The following is a 15,600-nucleotide window of genomic DNA, read 5'->3' on the forward strand; positions in this document are numbered from 1 at the left end:
AACTCTCGTGGTCACTTTACAGTCACAGAATAAGTTTTTCTTACTCAAATTAATCGGAATACCACACCTTATGTGCCATTTCCAGAGGTTCGCCTCCTTTTATCAGGATGCCATTTTGGGCTCCAACCCCAGTTCCCACCATGACTGCCGTTGGGGTCGCCAGACCGAGGGAGCAGGGACAGGCGATGCATAACACGGTTATGGAGGCCTGGAAAGCGAAGCGAATCACCGCCTCTGCCCTGGAAATACTTTTGTCATAACCCTGCCAGGAGTAACAGAAGCTTTTGAACCACAGGTGAATGACAAACGTTTACAAATTTACTTCTAGGAACTGTTCAAAGGGTTGGTCAAGAGCAGAAGAAACTTGCATAGGTGAGTGGCATGATACCATTTATGTGTTATCCCTGCGATGTTGATAAAGTCTTTTTTTGAGAATTTGTTGAGTCTCCCCAATGTACTGCTCTTTACAATTTTCATTCTTACAATGTATGGAATAAACTACATTACTTTGTTTTTCAAAAGATTTGGATTTAGGAAACTTTGGCATCATACGATGTGACTTCTCTCTTTACATCTGTCCCAACCCCAGCAGCAGTCTCAGTGGTGAGGACGAGGCTGCTGGCGGATGTTTCTCTGCATGAAAGAACCAAACTGAAACCGGATCACATCTGCCAATTATTAGAAATCTGCCTTAATACTACGTATTTTCAATTTCGGGAAAAATTTTATAAACAAATCCATGGTTGTGCTATGGGCTCACCAGTTTCACCCATAGTGGCTAATCTTTACATGGAAGAGATGGAGAAACAGGCCCTCACATCCTTCCCAGGGACAAAACCTAGACACTGGTTTAGATATGTGGACGATACTTTTGTCATAATTAAGAAACAAGAAATTCAATCCTTCACAGATCATCTCAACTCTGTAGACTTCAACATTAAATTTACTCGTGAGGACATTCAAGAGAACCAACTAGCCTTCTTGGATTGTAAAGTAATTATAAAAGAGGACAGAGCGCTAAAAACAGAAGTCTTTAGGAAGGCTACGCACACTGACCAATACTTACTTTTTGACTCTAACCACCCTTTACAACATAAACTAGGAGTTATCAGAACCCTCCAGCATAGGGCTAAACTAATACCAACTAGCACTGAAGGTAGAGAAAAGGAGTCAAAACATATCAGGAGAGCACTCACTAACTGTGGGTACCCTCAGTGGTCATTCAACAAATGTCAGAAAGAAAGAATAGCGAACGAAACCAATAATTCTCAAGATTCTAAAAGGAGAGGAGTAGCAGTACCGTACATTGCAGGAGTTTCTGAAAAATTACAAAGAGTCCTTTGGCAACATAAAATTCCTACTTATTTCAAACCGATAAACACGTTAAGGCAAAAATTAGTGCATCCAAAAGATAGGCTACCAAATGAAAAACAAAGTAATGTAGTTTATTCCATACATTGTAAGAATGAAAATTGTAAAGAGCAGTACATTGGGGAGACTCAACAAATTCTCAAAAAAAGACTTTATCAACATCGCAGGGATAATACTAGTGGGCCTCAATCGGCAGTACATTTGCACCTAAAAGCTACTAACCACTCATTTGACGACAATGAGGTTAAAATCTTAGCGAAAGAACATAGATGGTTTGAAAGGGGGGTAAAAGAGGCGATTCTTATAAAACAACAAAATCCTTCATTAAACCGGTCTGGTGGTGTGAGGTTCAATTTGGATCGTTCATACAATAGCCTGCTCAGGCAAAACAGGTTAGGCAACTTTCGCAATGCTGATGAGGGTCGTTATGCTGATGAGGTGATACCGGGGGGAGTGGGTGTAATAGGCCAATCGTTAGTCAGGAATGTAGGAACAATCAGTGGGGCCACAGGGGGGGGTCCCGCGCCTCCCCCAACCTGAGAGTAGGGACCTATCATAGCTGTGTCCGGCGCCACCAGGTCTGGACATTAGGGATATATAAATGGGGCCGATACGACCAGTCAGACTTTAGTTCGCTGACGAAGCCTCTTGGATAGGAGGCGTGACTGATTTGATGTATTATTTATTTTAATAAACTAGAATACTGTGGAAAAAAAAATTACACTTGCATTAAAATGTCAATACTGAATGAAGAGATTTCTCTGAGATAAACTATGGGGCACATTTTTACTCTTAACTCTTTAGACACGAAAAAAATACACGCACACACGCACAGACACATAGAATATGTATATATATATATATATAGAGAGAGAGAGAGAGAGAGAGAGAGAGAGAGAGAGAGAGAGAGAGAGAGAGAGAGAGAGAGAGAGAGAGAGAGAGAGAGAGAGAGAGAGAGAGAGAGAGAGAGAGAGAGAGACAGAGAGAGAGAGACAAAGAGAGTCATGTTGCATCTGTACAGTATTTAAGAAATATTCAATTAGAACACTCACTGGAAAGTATTTTTCCACGAGAGGGAAATCCAGGAACCCAATTACAATCCAGGAAATCAAAGTCAGGAGTGACACACCAACAATGAAGGGTACAAAGTAGCCACTGATCTTATCAGCATATTGTTGAATGGGAGCCTTAAAAAATAAAACATTGAGAATCAGACACTTAGCCCACATGGAAGTACCAGGCCAGAATCCCATGACACACCTTTGACGTCTGAGCCTCTTCAACTAGTTTGACAATCTGCGACAGCGTGGTGTCCATGCCGACATGCGTAGCGCTGACCAAGAGGGAGCCATTCTGGTTAATGGAGCCCGCAATCACAACACTCCCTGGCTTCTTGGTCACGGGCATGGCCTCACCTGAAGACCCAAAGCAACATCTGCTCAAAAAAAGGCCCCATCTGCAGCAACCTGCTTTTCTAGTTTCTAACCCCAAATACAGTGAGACCTCAACTTACAAACACCTTAACTTACAAAGTTTTCGTCCTACAAACGTCAAATTTATGAAAATTAAACCTTATAATAAGCACTCTTTTCATAATACACACCCACCACGGCTGGCGGAGTGATCTTTGGCGGAAGCACACGACCGAACAGCACCAGAGGTTAAGTTACCAACAGTCCTTATGGAAGGTGACTTTCCTTCCATAAAACATCCACGACCACGAAAAAGGTAAATAAAACGTTACAGTTTATTTCTTTAATTACAGTCCTCATTTAATGCGCCTCTCTTTCCAAACAGCAATTCCCTTTGACCTTCGACCTCCAACGCCATTCCATCAAGCCATAAATGACCATCACAAATGTAAATAAAGTGACTTTATGATACAATGCAGTGTATTTCTTTCATTACAATACAATAGCACATTTATTATACATAGAATAAGGTATGTTGTGTGTAGTTTTAAGGCTTATTTAGTTGAAAAGTATATTTTTTGGAAACCCGGGAACAAATTATTCCTATTTTAATGGTTTCCTATGGGATTTTTTTTGAGATACACACTTTTCGCCTTACACACTCTGTCTGGGAACCAATTAAGTTCGTAAGTTGAGGTCTCACTGTACCAAGGTACAGAATTATTTGCCCACAATGGTTTAATTTACCTGTGATGAGGGACTCGTCCGCCATGGAATGCCCTTGAAGAACTCTGCCATCGACTGGAAACTTTCCACCAGGAACTACTTTGACCACATCTCCCCTCTGGACCAACTCAACATCCACTTGATTCTCACTGAAATCATAGTCAAGTCATCTTAATTGTATACTCATCCCTTGAAATGTATTCAACCAGGCAGTACTAAAACATATATGAAGTATATATACTGTATTTTACCAATACGGTCTCTTGAAAGTCACAACATGGCGACAACCTATTAGATATCATTTGAGTGTACAAGAGCTGCATAAGAATTCTTTTTTCAGTTTCGATTGAAAAATACAGCATTTTTATAATTAGGAGAGGACCCTAAAATTTTGACCCTTGATTGTATTTTAAACAAGTAACTTTCAAATGATACATTGGAGGTCTAAATTGTGTGCTATATGCATGCTGCTATTGCCTTTGCCTTTAATGACATATCAGATTAAAAATTGCTCCTTTGAAAGAAAAAAAAAAAACATTTTTGATCAACTTTAACTCATTCACTGCCATTCACAAATTTATTCGGGAATTGAAAATATGACAGAGCGTCATTCCCGAATTTGTTCGGGATTTGTTTTTTTTTTTGTGTGCTTGGGTGCCGATAAAGCGCTGGTCAGACCTCTGGCGATGTTTGTCCATGTTAGTGCTTTGTTCCAGTTTCAGCTGTTGTTAAAGCACTATCTAAACCAATACACATGTATTGCATTGTATTTTAGACAGCCTCCCTCATTTCAAGCTCATATAACTTTAGACCCATGTAACTTAGGAATTAACTCTTTTTTTCTGATGAAAGAAGGGTGTCTAAGGTTTCTAATGCTGTATTGAATATTTATGTAGTCCTAAAACTCAATATTCTGTGGCTCCTGGAATTTAGGTGACAATGACAAAAACCCTGGCACTGGAATGGACACTTTTGCACATCTGGCAGTGAATGAGTTACTTGCACTATGCCCGATTGAAGGACTTTTCAGAATGATGCGGGAGTACAATTGTAACTATACCCCAAAATGGCTAATATTAGCTCTTCTTTTCAGAATATTTTTGCCAACTTTTCTAGATGTCTTAATACACATTAACACATATAAAGGTGTAAAAAATGATCCATTGTTAGATAAATTGACAAAATCGAGTTTCGAGCCATTATTTACCTTAAAATTGTCAAAATTCTCTCATTTCTATCTGCACTCGAAAAAAACTTGGCACAAAAATAACTGATTGGGGTACATTTGATCCAATTACTGCGTCAAAAAAAACGGACCTACCCATGCTTGCATTTTGCACGTCTGGCAGTGAATGAGTTAAGATATTATGTATTGCTACCAACAGAAAATGTTTGCACGAGTCAAATACATCTCTGGTGTGTGCTCTTTGTACAAGAAATGCGCAAGACTTGTACTGCATCGTATGCCTTGTGGTTTCCTTGTTAATTTGTGGGGCATCTGGATGTGAAAAATTTATAATTCTTTGAAAAACGGCAAATACAGTGAGACCTCAACTTACGAACTTAATTGGTTCCCAGACAGAGTGTGTAAGGCGAAAAGTGTGTATCTCAAAAAAAAATTCCCATAGGAAACCATTAAAATGGGAATAAGCCGTTCCCGGGTTTCCATAAAATATACTTTTCAACTAAATAAGTCTTAAAACTACACACAACATACCATATTCTATGTATAATAAATGTGCTATTGTATTGTAATGAAATAAATACACTGCATTGTATCATAAAGTCACTTTATTTACATTTGTGATGGTCACTTATGGATTGATGGAATGGCGTTGGAAGTCGAAGGTCAAAAGGAATTGCTGTTTGGAAAGAGAGGCACATTACATGACGACTGTAATTGAAGAAATAAACTGTGCTGTAAAATAAAGTGGAAGGAGAGTCACCTTCCATAAGGACTGTTGGTAACTTAACCTCTGGTGCTGTTCAGTCGTGTGCTTCCGCCGAAGATCACTCCGCAAGCCGTGGTGGGTGTGTATTATGAAAATAGTGCTTATTATAAGGTTTAATTTTCTGAAATTTGACGTTTGTAAGACGAAAAGTTTGTAAGTTGAGGTGTTTGTAAGTTGAGGTCTCACTGTATAGATTTCAACTTGAGTGGCAATTGAAAAACAAGCTGTTGCATAGTGGCAAAAAAGGATCTTAGAGCATTACCTCACAATGGTTGAATCACCGCTGAGAATAACCACCGTGGCCTCCGTGGCTTGCAGAGACATAAGCTTGGAAAGAGCCTCAGACGTCTTGCTCTAAAAATGAAAACACCCAAAGAAAAACATTGTCGATGCAGCGATACAAAATGGCACCTTCCAAATCTCGTCATTCATTTGAACCTTGGCTATCTGCTCCAACCAGCGTCCCAGTGAGATGAAGACAAAAAGCATCGGCGGCGTGTCAAAGAAGGTGATGGGATTGACTTTTGCTTTCTCCACCATGGCCACTATTAGTACGATGGAGGAGTATGTGAAAGCTATAGAGGTGGCCAGGACTATTAGCACATCCATGTTGGCAGATCCGTGTTTCACTGCTTTGTAGGCCTGAACGTAGAAGTAGCGACCACCGATAAACTAAAACAGAAGGGAGATAATTAGAAGAAAGGCTTCAGGCCATTAAGCTACTCACACGTGTTGGGGTGGTAAGGAACCTCATGACTTACCTGCACAGGTACGCAAAAAAGAAAAGAGAGCAAGTTCATGACAGAGAGGCCCGGGAGCAACTGTCTCTCCAAGAACATGCTGGCGTGATACAAGTTGCGGTCCTCGGCCGTGGCGTTATGTTGGTGGGAGGTGTCCATTTGGTGGTCCATGATGATCATGTATACCATCATGCCCATCACTGGCACACAAAAGACCAAGCTCACCAGGAAAGATTTCCTCCACCTCGGAGAGAAAAGACATTCGAAGGTACTCAGAGAAACATTTTTTTGGCCGTCAACATTTTTTAGCATCTTCAAAATGTTAATCCTGTGGTCAAAAGTTGCCATTTATAAAATTCGGTTTGGATATTGCGCAAGTGTGATAAAAATCTGGATGTGTTGTATTGTACAAAATCCTGTGAATAACAAACATGTGGAATCCACCACTCCAAAAGGATCCTTAAAAAGCTTTTATCCCCCATACTTTCCTTGTAATTTTACTGGTATCCTTTATTTAACTCATTCACTGCCTGATGTGCAAAAATGTGTCCACTCCAGTGCCAGGGTTTTTGTCATTTTCACTCAAATTGCAGGAGTTCCCAGGTCCCTACAGAACATACTTTTCGATGAAATAAGCCTTAAAACGACACAAAATATATTATTTTATATATAACAAATGTTCTATTGTATTGTAATTAAAGAATATAGTGTTAGAAACATTTGACTCTCTTCTTTCATCATAAAAATGTGTTAATTCCTAAGTTATATGGGTCAGGAGTTATCTGAGCTTAAAATGGGGGCGGTTGCACAAAACAGTTAGAAACCTAAGACTAACTTTCATCAGAAAAAAAGAGTTAATTCCTAAATGATATGGGTCTGGAGTAATATGATCTTGAAATGGGGGTGAATGTCCAAAATACAATGCAATAATTACATATTGGTTTATATAGCGCTTTAACAACAGCTGAAGCTGTAACAAAGCGCTAACATGGACAAACATTGCCAGAGGTCTGACTTGCGCTTTATCGGCACCCACCCCAAGAAAACTCAAACAAATTCAGCGATGGCGCACCACGTTACACTTTTCAATTTCCGAATGAATTCGTGAATGGTAGCGTATGAGTTAATAGTGCGGTCCGGTAGTGAATGGATTTTTTTTAATTACCTGTCTATTTTTGAAAACCCTGCTCTCACACTGTAGATTATTTTAGAAATTTTAGTGTTATTTTTTTTCTTTCTTTACTTTGCTGTTAGAATTCTTTTAACTGTTTTTTACAACTGTTAGCTACTGGCAACAACAAGTATGTCAATATTTTTATTTAATAATAATAATGATGATAATAATAATAATACATAAATCTATATGAATTATACTATATTGTATTTAATTTTCTTATTGAGCCTCCTGTAAACCCACCCACTTTATTTTGAGAGTTTTGCTGCAAGTAATTAGAATGGCCACTTTTGAAGACACATTCGATGGGGCATTTATCCAAATCCGTTTACGCGTGCTCCTCCTCCTTAGGCTGCTTTTGACCATGAAACGGCGAGCACCCTGAACCAATTACAAGTAGATGGGAGATATATATATATATATAGGTCAAATCAAATGCTTCTCACTGTCGTATCTCCTTGCTATGGTCCAAATGGCTGGCGGCGCGGTCCTTCTTCACCAAAGATGCTTCAAAACCCAAATTCTACAAACATGATAGAACACTGATTTAGTTTGAGAATTAAAATATGATGGCATGTTACACAAGTGCGAACCAAATACAAATACAGTGATACCTCAGATTACAAACTTAATTGGTTCCCAGAAAGTGTGTATAAGGCGAAAAGTTAGTCTTCCAAAAATGTATTCCCCATAAGAAACCATTAAAATAAGAATAATCCATTCCCAGGTCCCTACAGAACATACTTTTCGATGAAATAAGCCTTAAAACGACACAAAATATACCTTATTTTATATATAACAAATGTTCTATTGTATTGTAATTAAAGAAATAAACTGTACAGTATAATAAAGTTGGGTTATTTACCTTTGTGATGGTAGTTGTCAATGGATGACAAACTTCCTTGCCTGTTGATGATATCCGAGCGAAGTTGCCGTGCTTTCTCGGCGATGATACCCTCACTCACACTGTCCCCTGCTTTTCATTAATCCAAATCAACAGACATTTTTCAACCTCTACTATTGCCTGAGAGCGTTGCTTAGACAACACAGAAACACCCTTAGCCACACGTAGCAATGGTCGATTTAGCGTACTGGTACTGGGACACGAAGTCACACAAACGCACACCTAGTTCGTGTTTTTCGATGATCTCCTTCTGCTCGACTGTAATTTCCTTTTGTGTCGTCTTCGGCTTAACACTAGCCTGCGGTGGGGTCTTTTTCGGTCCCATAATAGCAAAAGTACTCCACTCGATAACAAACCACATCTGCACTCAAAGAAAGGCGGTGATGAAAACCTGTCCGCCACCCACTATGTGGCGCTGTGCGGTTTGGTTCGTCCGCCGAAAACTAGTTCGTATACCAAGACTATATTCTCGCGAACCTAATCTACGTAAGGTGAAAAGTTCGTGAGCTAAAGCGTTTGTAAGCTGAGGTATCACTGTACTGGAAAGTATGAAGTCTTTTTTTTTTTTACCTCAATCAGCTTGATGATGTCTCGCGGTCCGCTTACTTCCGACTCGTATTTAATGTGTGCTTTGTTGGTGGATAAGGCAACAGAGGCATATTTGATCCCATTTTCTCTCATAAGTCTGGATTCAATTTTGTGGACACAAGAGGCACAGGTCATCCCCTTTACCTATAACAAAGTGGAAGAGAAAAACGAGAGGTTAATGGATGAAATGGTGATGTATCAGGATGTTTTAATTGTGAGTGTAATATATATGCAGTAAAGTCTCGTTATATCGATATTCAAGGGAGTCCGAAAAAATATCGATATAACCGGGACTATCGATATATCCGACCCTGTTTGCATGTAATTTTCTCAGTGCGTGCATAGAAATAGTATCGATATAACCGGGACTATCGATATATCCGATATCGATATAACTAGACTTTACTGTATATAGCGTTGACCAAATGACTAGCATAACTCACTATTAATTCCAGATTGACATCGGAGCCTTCATAATTCTCCATGACTGAAGCAGAGAAGCCCAGCTCGTTCACATACTCGACAATTTTCACAGGGTCTATCAATTCAGCATTATAGCGCACCTCAGCCTTACTGGCCATTAATGCCACCAGAACAGTGTAGATACCTGAAAATAGGGACAATAACATTGTTATTTTGTAATAGGTAGATGATTCATTTGAAATGAAAATGATTTCTCCATCAAATGTGAACTGACCAGGCTCATTTTTGAGATTTCGCTCAATGTTTGCTACACAAGATGCACTGGTCATGCCTCGTATCTGAATGAAGCACTTGTTCGCGCTTGAAAGTTTGTCTTTGGTGGCCATTTTGTGATCCTCGGGCATCTCTTTGCCGTCAAGCAGTTCCTTCTCCTTCACTAGCGCCACATTTGAAGACTTGAGAATAGTAGGCGACGACACAGGCGTCAGGGAATTGGTCTCTATGGGCGAGAAATCCGTTCAATGTGAAAAAGTAATTCATGAAAAATATTGTGGTACAGACGCTCCCCGACTCACGACCATTTGAGTTACGAACAATGGTATATATGAACATTTTTGTTGTTGTAACATATGTAGTATTCTCCCCAGTTGTACATATCTTTAGAGAGCATATATTCTATGAAACCAATATAGATTACTTTACAAGCCTTAAAGGACAACTGACACCATTTTTTTTTTGTTTCCTGACATCAGAAAAACGTTTTATAGCATCTAAAATACCCAAAAACACGCAGGCTGATATTTTTAGTTAAATGCAAAACACCAATGACTTAAAGTGTGCTAAAACTGCAACAAAATGAGCTGAGAATTTGGGATTTTCATGAACTAAAAATGAGTTAAAGTGTCGCAAAACTACTTCAAAATGACCTTGGAGATGCCGAGTTTCAGAAGGTCCCGCCCCCTTGTTCGTGACGTCACGCCAGGACATCTTGCCTTGCTCCAGAATAAAAACAATGGCTTCAGAGAGTTCAGATTTGGAGAAGATGCTTTCTTGCTATTCATCCAGTTATGAATATGATTCAAATAGTTCTGAAGAGGAAAGCATAAATGTTTGCAATCGATTAAAGAAGTTCTTCCGTGTCAATTTGAGCCGTCTGGACTTCAATGTAGCGCCCAGAAAATGCACGAGATGGCAACCAAGCTCAGTTGGAAATGGGCTGATTTGTCTGCTGGGAATTTGTGTCAATTTCTGTATGGTGTTACCGCACTTGGTAGTCTTGATGCAACACACGACGATTCACCATCATGTTATTTATGTGTTTTCCTTCTAATTTCGCCATCAACACGATGTTTTCAGACCAAACAAAGTACCCAAAATGCATTGTGTGTCGCTTTCTCGGTCAGGGGCGTTAATGACGTCACGTCACGTCAAGCATCGTCATCAACTCGAAAACAAGACTTCCTGAATATCCATCGCGAGTCTTAGAATGTAAAATATAGCTCAATGCGGTGGAGTGTTTGTAAGATGCGCTCGGTAGAAGTCATTTGAAGTCATTTTACAAATTATGGACACAACTTGTCCGGAGGTGTCGGTTGTCCTTTGAACATACTTATATACATCTTAAACATACTTATATAAACTTTAAAAATACATTACATACAAAACCCTAGAAACCCTAACCCTAACACTAAAGCAACTTACAAACAACCATATGGAACGTATCTCGTTCTTAGTTGGGGAGCGTCTGTATATTAAAGTATTAATATAATATATTATACTAGTATTAGTATTAATATATTAATATTAATTAATTAATATTAAATGTTGTTTAACATCAGTGCAGTAAAACTGATGACGATGAGTGTCTCACCAGATAATAATGCATCAAAGCCCATATCTTCTATGGCATCCCTAAGCTCGATAACGGAAGTCAACAGGGGGTCATATTCAAAGAGGCCTTCTTTATCGTCCAAAGACACCTGTGCAGAAATCACGCCTTTTCTCTGAGATATCACGCTCTCTATTGACTGGACGCAGCTTTTACACGTCATGCCTTCAATGTGAATCATAGCAAAGGAAGCCAGAGGTTGGACGAAACAAGGTTGGGGTACAGCAGGTTTGGCAAAGGATCCGGCAAATGCTTGCGGTGCAGGTAAAGCAGGCGGAGGCGAGGTAGCTGGAGGGCTGAGGAGCCCAGAAGAGTCCCAAAGTTGAGTTTTGAAGGTCCCCGGAGGAAGTGCTTCAATTGCCTGTTGTAACTGAGCAATAGTGACTTTTAGCGGGTCGTGGCAGATGGAGGCTTTCTCTTCCTCGAGAGAGACGACTACAGAGGATACACCAGGAAGCATGGCGATGTTGTCTTGTATATTGACCACGCAGGATCGACAGTGCATGCCTTTCACAGTAAGCGTCACTGGAGTTGTGTCCATGCAGGTATCTGCCTCCTTTGAAGCGTCTACGGTTGAAGAAGCACTTGTTTTATGAGAATCGGCAAAGCGTTCAACTTCACTTAGGGAAAGTTTCAAGGGGGATGTTTTCATCTTCACACAAGCGTTAAAGCCGGCTAAAGAAATCTGGTCGATAATGGTCTGGACACTTATGAGGTAAGGCAGGTACACAATCGTGGCTTCTTGGGAATCCAAGAGGACTGTGGGAGAAGTTAAAGAGCAGAAAGAAAACGATCAGCTTCAACAGGAGATACATAATAACAATGGTCAGCAGTGTAACAGAGGTATTAATTTAATATTGATGCACCAAGGTTAGAATTAGGAACGGACAGATTTGGATATTTAGGTCAGTGGTGGTCAATATGCCGATCGCGATGGATCAGTCGGTCTTCAAGGTACTATTGGTAGATCGCATGACAAAGTGATGAGACATCATCATGAACTGACACTGTACAAATAAATTTGAGTTGTTTTGAAAAACGAGACAAAAGAAGCGCTAATATCAGCCATTTTGGGGTATATTAGCAATAGTACTACCGCATCATCCTGGAAAGTCCTTAAATCGGGCAAAGTGCTGTTAACTCATTCACTGCCAGCCATGTGCAAAAATGTGTCCACTCCAGTGCCAGGATTTTTGTCATTGTCACTCAAATTCCAGGACCCACAGAAGATTGAGTTTTAGGACTACATAAACATTCAATACAGTGTTAGAATCATTAGACTCTCCTCTTTCATCAGAAAAAAAATAATTAATTCCTAAATTATATGAGTCTGGAGTTATATGAGCTTGAACTGAGGACGGCTGTCCAAAATACAATGCAATACATACATATTGGTTTATATAGCGCTTTAACCACAGCTGAAGTTGGAACAAAGTGCTAATATGGAAAAAAGGGAAATGCTGCCCCGTTGTGGAAAAGAAAAAAACCGTTGCCAGAGGCCATGACCAGCGCTTTATCGACACTCAAGCATGAAGAAACAAAAACCGAACAATTTCGGGAATGGCGTTCTATGTCATATTTTCAATTCCCGAGTAAATTTGTGAATGGCAGTGAATTTAGTTAAGCACCATTGCAAACTGGAATGATAATGCTGTAAAACACAATACGATCAATAATTTGGTATCACCTTTGATCTTTTCAATCCCTTTCAATTTTCCGATCTTCCCTTCAATCATGGCGGTACAGGAATGACTGGTCATGCCTTGAATGCTCATCTTCAAGAGTGTCGCTCTGCCGTCTGTGTCGTGTGATGGAGACACGGCCATGTTTATTGGCACAGGGGCGTCGGTCTTCGATGGTGAGGGACTCATGACTTCATTGAGCTCCTGAGCGGGCGTCAAAGACGAGGCAAAGGTGACGTCGAGGCGTTCGTCGGGCAAACTCTCTTCCAGGATCTGAGATGCTTTCTCCTGCTCAGTTGAAGGTATAAGCCCTGACGTTGGGACCAGCTGGCTATTGATGCAAACGGGTGTGGCCTCATTGGAAGTAGATAAACTGGATTCAAACCCCATGTCATCAATGGCTTCCAATAGGGATGCTGCGCTCTGCTGGCTGTCATTAAAAATGACTGTGGCATTGGCCTGCTCTAAAGAGACCTAAAAAATAAGAAGAAACATGCCTTGTGAGACAATCAATTAAAAAAAAATAGGTATATTGTGAATAATATCTTGAATGGTTTGGACACTTGACAATTAGATTCTTTTTCCTCATCGGCAGCAGGAGCCTAAGGCGAGTTTGTGACACGTGGTGACATTAGAATTGGATTGAATCTAATTTGAAGAGGCAAATTGAGGAAACTGCTCTCATGGTGTTGCTGAGAACAACCCCGTTTCGATCTGAGTTAAATGACATTAACCGCTGCTAATTGTGCAAAGCAGGTTAAAGGAAACAAAAAAAAACATTACCCTAACACGGTACTACATGAAAGATTAGATTATTTAATTTACAATCAGAACTGGTCTTGATCAATACTCCTCTATAAATGGATGAAAAGGTTTCTTCAGCCATCATCTGTACTTATTTGAAGGTGTCAGACGTTTTTTCTCCTCATCCGAAAAGCTTCGTCAGCGGACTAAAATTTTGCTGGTAGCTCTGGCACTATATACAGTAAAGTCTCGTTATATCGATATTCAAGGGAGTCCGAAAAAATATCGATATAACCGGGACTATCGATATATCCGACCCTGTTTGCATGTAATTTTCTCCGTGCGTGCATAGAAATAGTATCGATATAACCGGGACTATCGATATATCCGATATCGATATAACGAGACTTTACTGTATATCCCAAATGGACAAAGGTGGCGGTGCCAGACCTGTTTTGATAGGTCCCTGCTCTAAGGTTGAGGGTAGCAGTGGACAACTCCCTGAAGCTAATCTGATTACTTTTTTGGTTTTGTCTGATTATGTTCTATAACTGGCCCTGATTGCCCCATTCACTTCATCAGCATGACTAAGCCTATGTGGTCTGGCACTGCCACCTTTGTCCACTAGGATATATGTGTGTGTGTGTGTGTGTATATATATATATATATATATATATATATATATATATATATATATATATATATATATATATATATATATATATATATATATATATATGTATGTATATATATATATATATATATATATATATATATATATATATATATATATATATATATATATACATACATACACATATATATATATACATACATACACATATATACATATATATATATATATATATATATATATATATATATATATATACATATATATATATATATATATATATATATATATATACATATATATATATATAGGGCCAGAGCTAACAGCACAATTTCAGTTCGCTGACGAAGCTTTTCAGATCAGGAGCGAAACATCCGACACCTTCAAATAAGTACAGATGCCGGCTGAAGAAACCTTTTCATCGATAGAGAAACTCCTGTACGTATGAGAGCTTACACAGACATACTCATCTATACACTTAACTCATATACTGCCAGACTGTGTGCAAATCCAGTATGTGTCCACTCCAGTGCCAGGGTTTTTGTCATTTTCACTCAAATTTCAGGACCCACAGAATATTGAGTTATAGGACAACGTAAACATTCAATGCAGAGTTAGAAACCTTAGACTCCCTTCTTTCTTTCGAAAAAAAAAGTTAATTCCGACGTTATATGGGTCTGGAGTTATCTGAGTTTGAAATAGGGGTGGCTGTCCAAAATTATATGCCAATCTTTTTTGTCTCTCGAGTTATCTGCAATAGAAGTGAGGGCGGCTGTACAAAAGGCAAATGCTGCTCCGTCGTGGGAGGGAAAAAAACATTGCCAGAGGTCTGACCAGAGCTTGATTCACACCCTCCACAATAACATACGTCAACTTACAAACACCTTAGCTTACAAACTTTTCATCTTACAAACGTCAAATTTATGAAAATTAAACCTTATAATAAGCACTATTTTCATAATACACACCCACCATGGCTGGCGGAGTGATCTTCGGCGGAAGCACACGACCGAACAGCACCAGAGGTTAAGTTACCAACAGTCCTTATGGAAGGTGACTCTCCTTCCATAAGCCATCAACGACCATCAAAAAGGTAAATAAAACTTTATTTTACAGCACAGTTTATTTCTTTAATTACAGTCTTCATGTAATGCGCCTCTCTTTCCAAACAGCAATTCCCTTTGACCTTCGACCTCCAACGCCATTGCATCAAGCCATAAATGACCATCACAAATGTAAATAAAGTGACTTTATGATACAATGCAGTGTATTTCTTTCATTACAATACAATAGCACATTTATTATACATAGAATAAGGTATGTTGTGTGTAGTTTTAAGGCTTATTTAGTTGAAAAGTATAT

The 15,600-nt window shown here is 39.3% G+C and overlaps 1 protein-coding gene across 1 annotated transcript in view; it reads right to left on the minus strand.

The window, feature by feature from the left end:
• Positions 1 to 15,600, minus strand: part of atp7a (ATPase copper transporting alpha) — a 29,663-nt gene that overhangs the window by 8,296 nt on the left and 5,767 nt on the right. Inside the window, exons 3-15 of the mRNA XM_089020171.1 lie at positions 12,866 to 13,334; positions 11,161 to 11,937; positions 9,565 to 9,789; positions 9,311 to 9,474; positions 8,850 to 9,011; positions 7,822 to 7,898; positions 6,223 to 6,445; positions 5,900 to 6,133; positions 5,724 to 5,815; positions 3,531 to 3,658; positions 2,632 to 2,786; positions 2,424 to 2,558; positions 68 to 262 (exon numbers count right to left, since the gene is read on the minus strand). Coding sequence (XP_088876297.1) covers positions 68 to 262; positions 2,424 to 2,558; positions 2,632 to 2,786; positions 3,531 to 3,658; positions 5,724 to 5,815; positions 5,900 to 6,133; positions 6,223 to 6,445; positions 7,822 to 7,898; positions 8,850 to 9,011; positions 9,311 to 9,474; positions 9,565 to 9,789; positions 11,161 to 11,937; positions 12,866 to 13,334 — 3,036 coding nt within the window. The remainder of the gene's footprint in view (positions 1 to 67; positions 263 to 2,423; positions 2,559 to 2,631; positions 2,787 to 3,530; positions 3,659 to 5,723; positions 5,816 to 5,899; positions 6,134 to 6,222; positions 6,446 to 7,821; positions 7,899 to 8,849; positions 9,012 to 9,310; positions 9,475 to 9,564; positions 9,790 to 11,160; positions 11,938 to 12,865; positions 13,335 to 15,600) is intronic.

This window comes from Hippocampus bargibanti, linkage group LG02 (genome assembly GCF_051943395.1).
Source record: "Hippocampus bargibanti isolate YZ-2025 linkage group LG02, ASM5194339v1, whole genome shotgun sequence".
In the NCBI taxonomy this organism is placed as follows: Eukaryota; Metazoa; Chordata; class Actinopteri; order Syngnathiformes; family Syngnathidae; genus Hippocampus; species Hippocampus bargibanti.